This window comes from Chenopodium quinoa, unplaced genomic scaffold (assembly GCF_001683475.1).
Source record: "Chenopodium quinoa cultivar QQ74 unplaced genomic scaffold, ASM168347v1, whole genome shotgun sequence".
In the NCBI taxonomy this organism is placed as follows: domain Eukaryota; kingdom Viridiplantae; phylum Streptophyta; class Magnoliopsida; order Caryophyllales; family Amaranthaceae; genus Chenopodium; species Chenopodium quinoa.
The window spans coordinates 139,064-153,286 of NW_018743294.1; the positions used below are offsets into that span (position 1 = coordinate 139,064).

Below are 14,223 nucleotides of genomic sequence, written 5' to 3' on the forward strand. Positions count from 1 at the left end.
CAGCGCCAATTAGACCATGTCGATGAGGCGATAATAAACTTTAAAAGAAAACAGGAGGAAGATGAAGCTGCTAGGAGGGCTAGGGTTAACACCAATAATGGTCGTAATGCTGATGAGGTGGATGATGAACGCCAGAGCGAGGAGGATGAGGAAGACGTTTCGAGGTCTGATGATGATAGCGATGATGGTAGTTCTGGTAATGGAGATTTGTTGGAGACTGAGGACGAGGAGGAAGATGAGGAGAACATGCAGCTCGATGCCTCGATTATGAATGAAGAGCTAGTTATTTTGTGTAATTGATTATGTTTTGTGGATGTTAAAGCCAACTGTTATGAACAAAGTTAGAATTGTTAGTATGGTACAATTCTTGGCTTATTTTGGACAGTTGCAATAACATTTCTCAAGTAATTTGCTATAACTTTTATTTCTGATTTTGATTAGCACAAGTTTTTAAGTAAATTGGTTTATCTAAAATCAGTTTACTGATTATTTACATAGTTGAAAAAGAAGTGGTTATGTATGTTTCTGTTTAATTTCAAGTAAGCAATGATTATTAGATTTTCATTAAGGGATTAAACTATGTCTTTATACTCCATCTACCCAGAAAGAATAACTCTTAAGGCATGTTTGAATTGAGAGTAATATATTAAGAAGATAATAAAAGTCAAATTTGGAAAAAACATAAATGTTTAGAGATAGTGTTGTAGGAGACACAAGGTGTTTACAAATAAAATATGATAATTGTGCCATAGCGAAAATATAGGGAGGAAGGAATTATTATCCTCATAACGAGGCTAATAGTTACCCACCCTCTTCGTAGTGTAACAATTACGCTCAAAATGAGGATAATAGTTCCTCTTTCTTTACCTCATACTACACATCGTTACATAATTTTACTTGCAATCACAGTATTACTATCTCCTCCTTTCCTATATTCACTTTCATTTTGCTTAGTTTGACTTTTATTACCTTAGTAATACATCTCCCTCAATCCAAGCATGCCCTCAATTCACGAGAATTAAGAAAGTGAAAAAAGAGGTAGAAAAAATACATTTGAAAATAGAAATTCATATGGGGTTTGCAAAAAAGGTAAAGAGATAAAGTAATAAAAATACATGGAAAATCAAAAATAACTTGAAGAAGCTAATTTTGCACAAATAATGTTGCAAATTAGAGAGTATTTAATACAAATAGGATGATAATTTTGGGATTAGATTTTGGCCATAAGGATCATTTTTTCAGTTTAAATACTCCCTCCGTCCCCTTGATAATTCCTTATGGGCAAATTTTAGTCCCAAAATGTTTATCCCATTTGCTTTTTCCAACAACCATTATATTAATTTTTTACCAAAAATTCCCTTCAATTTGCAACAATACTTGTGCAAATTTGTATTTTCCATGTAAATTTTGTTTTCCCATGTACTTTTATTACTTTCACTCTCTACTTTTTTCCATACCCAATGTCAATTTACTTTTTCAATGTACTTTTACTGTTCTTATTTGTGTTTATTAGTTCCCGTGAAAAATGTCCGTAAGGGACTATCAAAAGGGGACGGAAGGAGTATAAAGGAAAAATTGTCTGGAATAATCCCACCTATGGAGCGTCCACTAAAAATCATCCCATTAAATTATTTTTAAATAATTCAACCTTTATAATTAATTCGCTCATAATGGTCTCAACCAGTCATATAACAAGCCATCGGAACCATAGCGGAAGGGGCGGTTGGGGGATTAATATGATGGGGGAGGTGGTTTTTACGAATTTCGGGTGAAGGTTTTAGGGTTGCGCCAGGAAGAAGCAACTAACAGGGGGTAGGGGAGACGCCAGCGCAGGGAAAGGGTTTTCGGCCGTAGCAAGGGTGGGGATGGTGGGAAGCTCCGGAATGGATTGTGGGTGGGGGTTGATTTTGGTGTTTTTTAAAAAAAAGTTTTGTTAAAAAAGTTTTAATTAATTAATTTTATTTTTCAACCAACCAATGACGTAGTAACACGTGTCACCGTAACCTAAGACTATTTTGAGCAAATAACCCTCAAAGTTAACCCAAAGTTAGAAATATTTTGACTTCCTTCAAAAAAAAAGTTATTTGATCGAATGAACAAAAGTTGGGATTATTTTTACCAATTTTCTCTTAAAATTTTAAGTTTTCTCTAATCTAATTATAATTTGGTAATTCTCACATAATCAACCTCTAATACATTAATCATGGTTCAATAAATACTCACCAACTTCCCCTCTTTTGAAAATTAGCTTAGCCAAAGCTAATTGTATATTTAGCTCCAATCGTTAAGCTAGTATCTAAAAACTTTTGAAAATTGCAAATAAGTTCCTCTCTAACTCATATAGAGAATTTTTTTCTTTTGAAAGCCTTGTCTAACTTCTTACTAGAGGGAAACAAGGGCAAAAATGATCCCTATTAGCAGTAGATAGCCTTTGTAAAGGTATCATTTGCACTTCTAGTTAAAACCTGTTTAATGCTTCTCATTACGCACAAAATATCCCACAAAAATAAATATAATAATAATAATAATAATAATAATAATAATAATAATAATAATAATAATAATAATAATAACAATAACAATAACAATAATAATAATAATAATAATAATTATAATAATAATAATAATAATAGTAATAATAATAATAGTAATAATAATAATAATAATAATAATAATAACTTGAATCGTGAACCAGTTCAAACAAAATTGGGATTTTTCCCTATAGCACGGATTTGGTCTGAGTAAGCCTTCACAAACACAAGTGACATTAAAGAAACTCATTTCACAACGGAAAGGCGTTATCTTCCATAGCATCGACATTAGAGGCATTAAAGGCACTACAACTTCACAAACAGCACAAGACCACTCCAACTTGCAGGAAACTAAACCAAAAAGGCACAAAATTGTATCCGTTTAGAATTGCAAATTCAAACACAATATACATTAGAGCTATTATACACATATGATCCAAGCATAAATGTACTGCCAGTGCATCGGACTGAATTTTTGTCATCGAGAGGCCAAAGACCAGAAATTCAGTAGAAAAGAAGGTAAAGCAGCAAACCAAGTCATGAAAGCCATGCCTGTTGAAGTTTCAAATTGAGCACAGTGGTTCTTTGAACAACTCTGCAGATCATTGCCAATGAGAACAGTGATACCCGCAGACGCACAGGCCGCAGAAAATATGAGAGTAGAAGTGATCTGCAAGACAAGTATAATGCAGATTTAATTTTGAGCAACCAGTGATCGAATAATTTTTTTTTTGGGTTTTTCTAAGCTATGCCCCTAAGGTAGTCGAGTTTCTAAGGTGTACCCATGATTTTTCAAATTTCTAAGTCGTGCCCCTCAACTCACTACCATTAATGAATGATACCCTCCTTGGGACTTTCACGTCACCTAAACTTAACTATAAATTTAATAAAATGATGATAAAAGGTAAGGAAATGATACGAGAAAGAAATCTTAATCACAACAACCCTATTAACGAAAACTAAAGCCACGAAATCACACTCTCAATTAACTTTTAAAAAACTAATAAGGGTACATTTTAGTATTGATAAGAAGTTGAAGGGCACGGCTTAGAAACTTGAAAAAGCACGGGTACACCTTAGAAACTCAACTACCTTATGGGTATAGCTTAGAAAAACCCTTTTTTTTTTGTGTGTGGAGACTGGAGAGGGGGGTATATGAAAGATAGTGAACATTCAGCACAAGGCTGTCGCAAGGGAATGGTAAAAGGTGGGAGGGTTGTCAAATGCATGCAACCTTACCACGCAATTGCAGAGGGAGTGCACGTTAACTAAATTAATTTAAATTTCATTTTAACCTGGAGTTCATAAAGTTGCCCATTATCAACTCTTTGAAAATCCTGTTGCAAAAAGGATGCATCATGCACATGTAGGTAATGTTGGGAACAATCAACTAAAACAGACAATTAAATCCTTTGTTACAATTTGTTGTAGCAAAATAGTCCAAATAATGGTTTTCAAGCCAGATCCTTAGAATGAGACAGGCTGAAAAGAGTAAAAAATATATCTTCAGCAAGATTCCAGAACCTCAAGAGGAGCACCGGGATAGTGGTATGTCAAGAATGAGTGAATGACCACATACCATAAGATATAGCAGGTCTTCGACTCACATACGAAACCGCCATAACTAATTGAAGAAAAAAATAATTCAATGAAAATAAAATTGTACACCTAAAACCTGACCTTTGGCCGTCCCACAATAATAATCCACGTAATCCTTTTTGAGAAGTTGCAAATTAATTGCCACATTACTTCATTTGGCCAATGATGCTCTATATCTCTTTCCTCATCACATGGATCTTTATTTCTATCTCTCTCCTCTCCTAAAATACCACACATCCCCTCCACGTTGCAATAAAAAGAGAATGGAGAAAGTATAAAAATAGTCCAATTTGCTGTAAATCCAAATGATAGTACCTCCAATTTTCAAAGAGTTAATTCCAGAAATATATTTTTATTAAGTAATCAAATCATGCAATGTTCCTATATTATTAATGTAATACATATGATCATGTAATAAAATAAATAATTGCACAATTCTGTCAAAACAAAGTCATGAAGAAGTGGAAAGCTTTCTGGTATGCCAATCAACTGGAAAATAGAATGTAACTTTACATTCTCAATCGTAAGATTATTATAGTAGGTTAGCGAAAGGTCGGATTGTAAATAAGCAATTTTCCTAAGAATCGTGCCAAAATAACCATCACTATTTCCCACTTTTTAAATTAAAACCAAGGCTTATCATTCATCAAACATATAGCAATCTTATCCATCAAAAAGATAACGGCACCACTGGCCAAGTCCTCCATCCACAAGCACATAGCTGGATTTTACTAGTCTATTGATACCTCTATTACCTTCTCTAGTTCTCTATGCACATAGGAAACATTTAAGGAAAGAAAACTTTTAATCAGAGAGTTGATATACTTCATCAGGACATGAAAACCGCTATGCTGCTGTTTCAATTTTAACATGTTGAGCTGAGGTTGGAGCAATGAGTATCCAAACTTAATATCAGCTTTAAAATGAAAATCTCTTGCAGTGGAAAGGCTAGAGCTTGCAGCTATCACTTCCACAACCACAATCCCACAATAAACTTCACAGATTATACAAGCCACATCTAAGACATCCTCAATATTACTTCTAATCACCACACCAAATAATATCCAGAAGCAGCATCCACATTTAACTTGTAATGCTATAGTATGGGATCCAATCATCTCATACAACAGATCCCCACCACTAACACTCATATACTACACTTTAACCTTCTCAAAGACTCGACCACACTTCTCACTCTAAATCACCCACATGGTGATCATAACCATTCCTCAATATTCTAATAATTACCTGGCTTAAAAGCCACCGACCTTATGGAGTAGAAGATTGACAGGATTCAGCTATCAACTTCACAGTGCTACATTTCTAACTTAAATATCTGATTGCAAATACTAAAGAAAGAGAGGCGGCATAAATAAGACAGAATTTTGATACTATTATTGATTCGTGCATGTAAGAGACATCTTTCTATATGCAATAGTGACGTCAGCTAGAAGCTGAAGGATCTATTCAGGTTCATTATTTCATAAATGTTAGTCCAGTAAAAATATCGAGCATGCTACAAAAAGAAATTGTTGAAGCTCTCTGATTATTACGAAAAAAAAGGTGAAGTCAATCTTACCACATCACCAGCAGCAAACAAGCTAACAGCTCGACGATTACGAAAATTTCGTTTGACTAAGATAGCGTAGATATCAAGCATTGCCAGTGAAAGGCTCCATAAGATCTGCAAGCCAGAAGCGGCAACAAGAAAGCTGGGAGCACAAATTAAAAACTTCATGTCATTACAGAGAATTAAAAAATCTAGAAGAATAAGAAACTTATACATAAGTTATACAGTGAATATAGGTAAAAAAAATGAAGGCGCTGAAGTTCTTAAGCTTGTTATTGCATCTATTTCATATGTTTTTACCAGAGATTCCCTGGTCTAATTTACCGTCTAAGCCAGCCCTGAAAGATAAATACCTCACCCACCAATTTCTCTGAAAAAGTCCTAGGGTGGAAATTACAATTATTGGAAGTGGCCCAGAACTAAGTTCTTTATCTTCTGAATCCTTGATACACCTGTTAGGGATGATGATATAAATGTTGCATTGGCAAAGTGGTGATATAAAAGCTCGTGGTTTAAATTATTTCAACTGTCTTCTTTAAGAATTTTTGGCACATTTTAAACATAAGATTCATGATGCAATTTTAGTAATCTTCCAAAAGTCTAAGTTAACCCCACTTATAAGATTAAGGCTTTGATTGTTTGATTGATTCCAGAAGTCTAAGTTGCTAAAGCAGGTACATTGTGCCACTATATCACCCTTGTACCTATAGTAAGTTGCCTTTATTCTGCAAAAGATTTTAGTCCCGCTGCTTGTTCATTAGTTTACATAATTATTGCTAAAAGTCTAACTGCTAGGTAACAGAATTACAGAAGGCTGTTGGGGAATTCACAGATAATAATCTAGCTGGCCACTAAATTAGTAAAAGGGTATAACTAGATGCATGCTCAAGGTAGATCTGAGGAAAGCTTATGAGTCTATTGAGTGGAGCTTCCTGAGATCTAATATAGATGAGTTACGAATCCCTGCTATAGGTGTGACTTGGATCATAGAATGCATAGCTTCTATATCATAATGAGTTCCAGTGAATGGTAATTCCTTCCACTCCTTTTCCAGGCAGAGTGGGTCTAAGACAGGGTGGCCCCTACTCATCCTATTTATTTGCATGGGAATGGAATATTTGTCTCAGTGTATGGGTGAAATGGCTGGCATGGCTCAAAATCCCAATTTGAATTATCGTCTAAAATGCGAAAGGCCATACACATTTGATGTTTGACAATGATCTCCTAATGTTTGCAAGAGGAGATTGCACTTCCCCTGATATTGCAGGATTTAATGCTGAAACCCTTCATAAGAATAGTGGTGAGTTACCTTTTTAAATATCTGGGGTTCCTTTGGCATCTGCAAATTTGTCTTTCAATCAGTGCAAACCTTTTATTGAAAGGTTGTTGCAAGAATTAAGTTTTGGTCAGCAAATTGCTAACCTATGCCTAAGAAATTCTGGTTTACTCAGCATAATAATTTATTGGAGCCAAATGTTTTTCATGCCTAAGAAAGTTTAAGACAAATTAAGAGATATTGCTGGGCCTTTTTATGGACAGGTGGTGCGATAAATATAGATAAGTACTCCCTTTGTCCCTTATTTTACCCCATAGAGGTGAAGTTACTTCTATAACTTTAAGTTCAAAAGAGTTAATAAGAGAGAGTATGACGGGGTTAATGTAGTGGGTTGTGAGTTAAAGGTGTGGTCCCTACTCCCTACAGCAAAAAGTAGTATAGAGCAAACTCAAAGGGACGGACTAAAAAGGAAAACAGGGAGAATATTAAGAGACAAAGGGAGTATCTTGGAATCAGATGTGCCTACCCAAGGTAGTGGGGGGCAGAATCTATTGGATCTCACAACTTAGGACAAGGCAGCAATTTCCAAGCTTTTTTGGGCCATCACTATGAAACAAGACAGGCTTTGAATAAAATGACTCCATACATACTAGTACACTACATCATAGATAGCAATTTTAGGGATATGCCAACCCCAAATGGTTTATCATGGACTTTTAGAAAAATCCTTTGGTCCAGGAAAACTACAATTATTGGAGGTGGCCAGCAGAACATGTTTCTTGAAGCCAAATTTTCTGCAAGGAAATTTCACGCTGAACTAAGGCCAAATGTTGAACCAGTTGCTTGGATGATAATACTCCGTAAAAATTTTGCAACCCTAACAGGTAACAGTTTTTAAAGCCTGGCCGGTTGAGAAGAATAGCTTATGTATATATATATGTACATATATATGTATATATGTATATATATATATATATATATAAAGCAATCCCAGTGATTCAAACTGGCATGATTTAAGGTTTTATATGATCATTCAAAGTGTGGATCCATAGAATATCCACTATTTTTAATAGTAATCACTCTGCTGGAATCAGTGTTAATACTTAATACGTTGCAAATGGTTGGTAAATTAACCTGTTCAGAACTTTGATATGGGATAGTTGGTATAAGTAATTACTCAAGCTTGAAGAAGGTAGCAAGAACTTGGCACGATATACGGGATGTGGTTTTCCGAGACTTTATACAACAGAAATTGGAAAGTATTTGATGGGGATTGTGAATATCAGCAAGCTGTAATTAAGGCCATATTTCTAAAGTTGCATGTAGAAGTGGTGCTATATGAAGGGTTTTCTCACACCCCTGATAGAAAGTGGGGAAGAAGTGATGCTGATGATGTAAGTGACCTAGGTCTTTAGATTTTTGCTGTTATAGTGTTTGTAATTGAAAAGTTCTTGTACATAACTCTATTTAGGTGAAACAATAAAAAATAAAATTGCCAAATCAAAAAAAAATAAAAATAAAGGGTAATGTAAATTGTGCAACATTGGCATTGATTGATTCATTAATAAGCACCCAACTTTGCTAGTTTGATTCACTCCACTCACTACATTATCCCTTTTCAACATATATGTACAACAAAACTTCACTAAAGCACAACAGGATCGTTCTAACTTCTAACAATAACCTACATCAATAAACGTCGTTCCTAATAGCAGCATTACATGAAAATTTCCAGTAACTCCAAGGTAAATCCGAAGGGACAAAAAGGAATGGCATACAGTCATTATACAAAATTAGAACAAAACCACCAATGCAGGATAATCACAGGCTACCATCAATCCCAATAGCAGGATTAGAGATGGAAGAACACCCGTACTTGCAAACACACCAACCGGACTCATTTTATAAGCAAGAATCGGCAGCTCAAAAAACTGATTACTGAACAACAACATTAATTGATAAGCTGATTCCTCAATCCGTACTCCACCAACCCCCAAAGCATCATTGCTATTAATGGTACATTCAAGTAAGGCAAATTGCAACTTTTACCCACTATTCTAACACACACAAAGCCCAGAAAAGTTCAATTACAGGCTTAAATTATACCACAAAAACTTCGAAATTTTGATTTACCCACAAAAATTCACATCTACCCCATTTCACAATCAACAAAAATAAATCAAATGTTGGGTAATTAACCATCAAATGAACAACAATAATAATCGGAAAATAAAATTCTTTAGTTACCGAAAAGCAGTGACGGAGGGGAAATCGCTGGTGGTAGACATGACAAGAAAAGCTCCAATGGCGAAGAAAGATTGAAAAAGACGCAACACAAGCCCACCTGGTGTCCCCGCCATTCCTTGAAGATCCTTCATTCTCACTCTCGGCGCCGCCGCTGCTGCGTTTTCAGTCGTTAATGGCGGCGGCGCTTCCACCGGGTGCACCGCCGGATGACTCATTTCCGGCGATGATGAAGATGATTATCAAACTATAAATCACAACTTTGATCAAAAATACTCCTTAATCCATGGATTTCGCAGGTTAATAGTAGGGATTTTTCAGAGAATTTAGGAATAAATGAGATAGCAAGGAATTTGGGTACTTTTTTCAGTCGTCTGCAAGTTTTTTTTGGTAAAGTTAGCTTCTCCTAATTAGGAAAAGGGAAGAAAAGAGGACACATTCGACAATATTGTGGGAAGTAAAGAGGACAATATTGTGGGAAAAAATTAACCGAAATAGTCCAACTTTTACCTCTTCCGTCCAAAATAATCTAATCGAGGGAGTTGCATTCATGTGGATGAATTTGTTTATCTAATGGCATTTTGGTAAGAGCACTCCCAGCAGTGAGGAGAAAAGCCCTCACGAGTAAAAATAAGGGTGTAAAAAAAATACCCGAGCATTACGTTAGTGAGGGAAAAAACCCTCACCGTTGAGAGCTATGGAAAACGCACAAGAGTTGAGGGGAAATACTCGTGAACAGTAACCAGTGGGCCCCACATGTACACACTGCTTTCCCTTTTTTTTTTCCTTTCTGGCTTGCAAAACGACGTCGTTTTGCCTTAAAGAAGGGCGAAACGACGCCGTTTTGAGGGGCAAAAAGGGAAAAAAAATAAGGGGGCAGCTGGCCTGACGCAACGTCAGACCCAGCCAATGGGGATGCGACACGCGTCAGGCTTTGTCCTTCCAACCAATCAGATTTTTTTGCTTTTATTACAACGGTTATATTTTTGTAAGGTAAATATAACTGTTGTAATTATAAAAAAAAAAACAAAATTCACCAACGGATAGATTTTTTTTTCTCTATAAATAGACATGCATTTTGATATATTTTGATATACTTTCAAAAAACCTATAAATACTACAAATTTCCTTCTTTTCCCAATTTCTTTGAGTTATTTTCATCATTTTTATTATTATTATTATTCGTAAAAAAAAACCCTCAGTTATTATTTAGTATTATTATTATTATTATTATTTTTATTATTATTATTTTTATTATTATTATAATTATTATTATTATTACTAGTAGTAGTACTAGTAGTGTTAATTTAAAAAAAAGTAGTAGTTTTATTGGTATTCTTATAATTATTATTATTATTATTAATAATTTCTTTATTATTATTTCTGTTAAATTTATTAATCCTTGAAAAAAATCGTATTATTATATTGTCAAAAAAAAGTAGTAGTATTATTATTGTTGTTGTTGTTATTATTATTATTATTATTATTATTATTATTATTATTATTATTGTTATTATTATTATTATTATCATTATTATTATTATTATTATTACTATCAACGGAGCCCAAAAGGGATAGGGAAAGAGAAAAAGGGCATGTGCAACTATACAACGATTATTTCGCGAATAATCCAGTGTATAACGACAACCAATTCCGACGTAGATTCCGTATGCAACGGTCATTGTTCTGCCGCATTATGAGCAAAGTGGTTGAGGGGGATCAATTCTTCCAGCAACGTCGAAATGCAGCTGGGAAGCTTGGTTTATCACCATTGCAGAAATGCACCGCTGCAATAAGAATGTTAGCGTATGGCGTAGCCGCAGACGCTGTGGATGAATATTTACGTCTCGGCCAAACAACCTCTAGGCAGGCATTGCAACATTTCTGTCAAGGGGTTATTTCACAATTTGAAAGTGAATATCTACGAAAACCTACAGATGAAGATTTAAGGAGAATCCTTCATCAAAATGATCTGCGTGGTTTTCCAGGGATGATTGGTAGTATAGACTGCATGCATTGGGAGTGGAAGAATTGTCCTACTGCTTGGAAGGCACAATATGCTGGTCGTAGCAAGAGTGCAACTCTCATTCTTGAAGCTGTTGCTGATCAGGATCTATGGATTTGGCATGCGTTCTTTGGAATGCCTGGGTCATGTAACGATTTGAATGTCCTTTACCGTTCACCGGTATTTGATGATGTTTTACAAGGTCATGCACCACACATAAATTTTACGGTTAATGGACATCAATATGAGTTGGGCTACTACTTGGCCGATGGGATTTACCCGAGATGGCCAACTTTTATACAGGGTATAACACATCCTCATGTTAGAAAAGACAAGTTGTTTGCTGATCAACAAGCAGCAGTTCGGAAAGACGTCGAACGGGCTTTCGGAGTTTTACAAGCTAGGTTCGCTATACTACGACAACCAGCACTTGCATACGACGAAGATATTCTCTGTGATATTATGAAAGCCTGTATAATAATGCACAACATGATCGTCGAGGATGAACGACACAACTACGCACGTGCAGATGTTTTGAGACGATACTACGAAGAAGATCGACCACAACGTACGGTGAGGCGGGCAGACCCGAGCACAAGTGCCACGGTGTTTAACAACGAGCCATTTGAATTCAACGTCGGGCGACCACCCAACATTGATTTCAACACGTATTTGGAGAGAAGGATTTCCCTTCTTGATAGAGAAATTCATTCATCTCTGAAACAAGATTTAGTGGAGCACATATGGCAGAACTTTCGTCATAATGCGGTTGAATAAATAATTTTTTAGTTTGTTATTTGTAACCGTATCGTTATTTATGTTTTAATACTCGTGTTTGTATTTTATTTTAGTAGAACCACTTTTATCTAGTTCGTAATTGTACCGTTATTTAACATCCCATGTGTTTGTATTACCGTTATTGAAGTTCCCATGTGACTATTTAATGTGTTCATTACAAAAATGTGCTACTAATTCAAATGTTAAATTATAAATAAAACGTAATTGAAAAATAAAAAAAAATTATTAATTATAATTAAAACGTAATTGACAAATAAATAACAATCTTATTAAGTTATAATTGAAACGTAATTGAAAAATAAATATAAAAATTATAAATTTTTATTATATTATTTTTAAACGTAATTGAAAAGTAAATATAAAACTTATAAATTGTTATTAAATTATACATTTTTATTAAATTATTTTTAAACGTAATTAAAAAATAAATTATTTTCACATATTTTAATTGTATTGGAAAATTAAATATGTAGTATAAACATTATTTCAAAATAAAGATAAAATAAAAAGATGATGTGTATTATGGTGGGGTATAGTAAATAGTGGAGGAAAAAGTGATGAGAGGTTTTTTTTTCTCCTCATTGATGTAGTGAAAAAAACATTTGATGAGAGAAATTGTATGGGAGGAGTGAGAAAGTGGGTAGAGAGAGATTGAGAGGTTTTTTTTTTCCTCACTGCTGATAGTGGTCTAAATATATCAACAATTCATATCAGTCAGCATGACATTTTTGTAAATACGAGTAAGTAAACAACTTTTATCAATATGCGGGTCCCATAACTGTTGACTTATTTACGAAAATGCCATGCTGACTGGGATTTTTTTGTTAATTTATTTACGAAAATGCCATTAGATAAACAAATTTTGTTTATCATCAAGATAAACTTGTATTTCTCTACATTTCAATTATTTTTAGATAATCTGACCTTTGATGTCAATCCACTTTAAATGGTCCCAACCGGTCATTTAACTTGTTATAGCAAGTTTCATGACCCATGTTGGCATTTGATTGATCTAAAAAATAATAAATAATTTCTTAATTGATTAAAAAAAATTAAAAACCACACTCACCAGCTAACCACCCATCACGACCGTCACTCCCACCAGCCTAACCTCTTGCCGGCACTGGAGCGTCAAGCCGCTGACCGCCCCCATCCCCCTGAACCACCAACCACCTTCGAAACTGCTCCTCGTCCCGATCCCGACCTCTCTCCCCTTCCCCCCGCCATGTTTCCGGCCCCCTCCCCTGTCCCTTTTCTGACCTTCTCCCCTTTCTCTTGGCCCGATTTCAGCCCTTCCTCCCTTTCCCACGCCTCCATTTCAGCCCCCCTCCCCTTCACTCGCCTTGGTTTTGGTAAGGGTTAATTGTGGTGGTTTAGAGGTGACAGAAGGGGGTAGAGGAAGGGCAACGATAGGCACAGGGGAGCTGTTGTCTGGGCGTGACGAGGCTGGCGACTAGTTTAGGCCGATGGTGGGGCGGGAAGGTGGCTAGGGCTGGTTGTGGATTTAAATTTTTAATTATCATTATTTTTTATATCTACCTTATAAAACGTGGGAGAATACTCTTATGAATAGTGCATGGACATTCATATCCCTAAAATATGTTATTTTACATATAAACCCTCATTGAATTAAAAAGCCTTTAAAATTGTCTCTTGAATCACCAAAATTGATTAATTATTTGTGTTTATTTCAAAATGTAAAGCATTTTTTAGAGTTTAGACTCTCCAATTTTTACAAAATATATAATTATATGATGACTAGCTTTATTTATTTAATTCGTCTCATCATTAAGTACTTCAAAATTACTATGCAAAATTGCAAATAGATATAATAAAATATATACCATGCAAATATGCATAAGGTGTAAAGACCACCAATAATAATTCTCCTAAAGTGCTAGCCATCTGGGCGCATCGCACGGTAAGAATCCCTAGTTTTAAAAAAAGTTAAATTTAATTTTTTAAATAAGTTAATTAATGTTAATAAGTAATAATCATTTCATTTAAAAAAAATTAAAAGTAAAAGTTTTTTTGACCAATCACGTTGTGACACGTGTAAATTAAACTTAACAAAAAAATTACCTACTCAACCGATTACAGGTCACTTGGGACCATTTACAGCGAATTGACAGTAAAGATCGGATTATTAAAAAATGATTAAAAGGTGAAATTATTTTGAACGGATGAGGTGCGGGTCGGA

At 34.9% G+C, this 14,223-nt stretch overlaps 2 protein-coding genes across 2 annotated transcripts; one reads left to right on the forward strand and one right to left on the reverse strand.

The window, feature by feature from the left end:
- Nucleotides 1–2,762: 2,762 nt before the first annotated feature.
- Nucleotides 2,763–9,665, reverse strand: LOC110737276 (CASP-like protein 5A2). Its single transcript, XM_021917621.1, has 3 exons — nucleotides 9,224–9,665; nucleotides 5,710–5,842; nucleotides 2,763–3,201 (listed from the first exon to the last, which is right to left on the reverse strand). Exons 1-3 carry the CDS (start codon nucleotides 9,436–9,438, stop codon nucleotides 3,010–3,012), a joined length of 540 nt encoding a protein of 179 aa, XP_021773313.1. The 5' UTR covers nucleotides 9,439–9,665; the 3' UTR covers nucleotides 2,763–3,009.
- A 1,251-nt stretch (nucleotides 9,666–10,916) lies between these two features.
- LOC110737263 (putative nuclease HARBI1) lies at nucleotides 10,917–12,002 on the forward strand. The gene has a single exon (XM_021917610.1). The coding sequence runs from the start codon at nucleotides 10,917–10,919 to the stop codon at nucleotides 12,000–12,002; it is 1,086 nt and encodes a 361-aa protein (XP_021773302.1).
- Nucleotides 12,003–14,223: the final 2,221 nt, after the last annotated feature.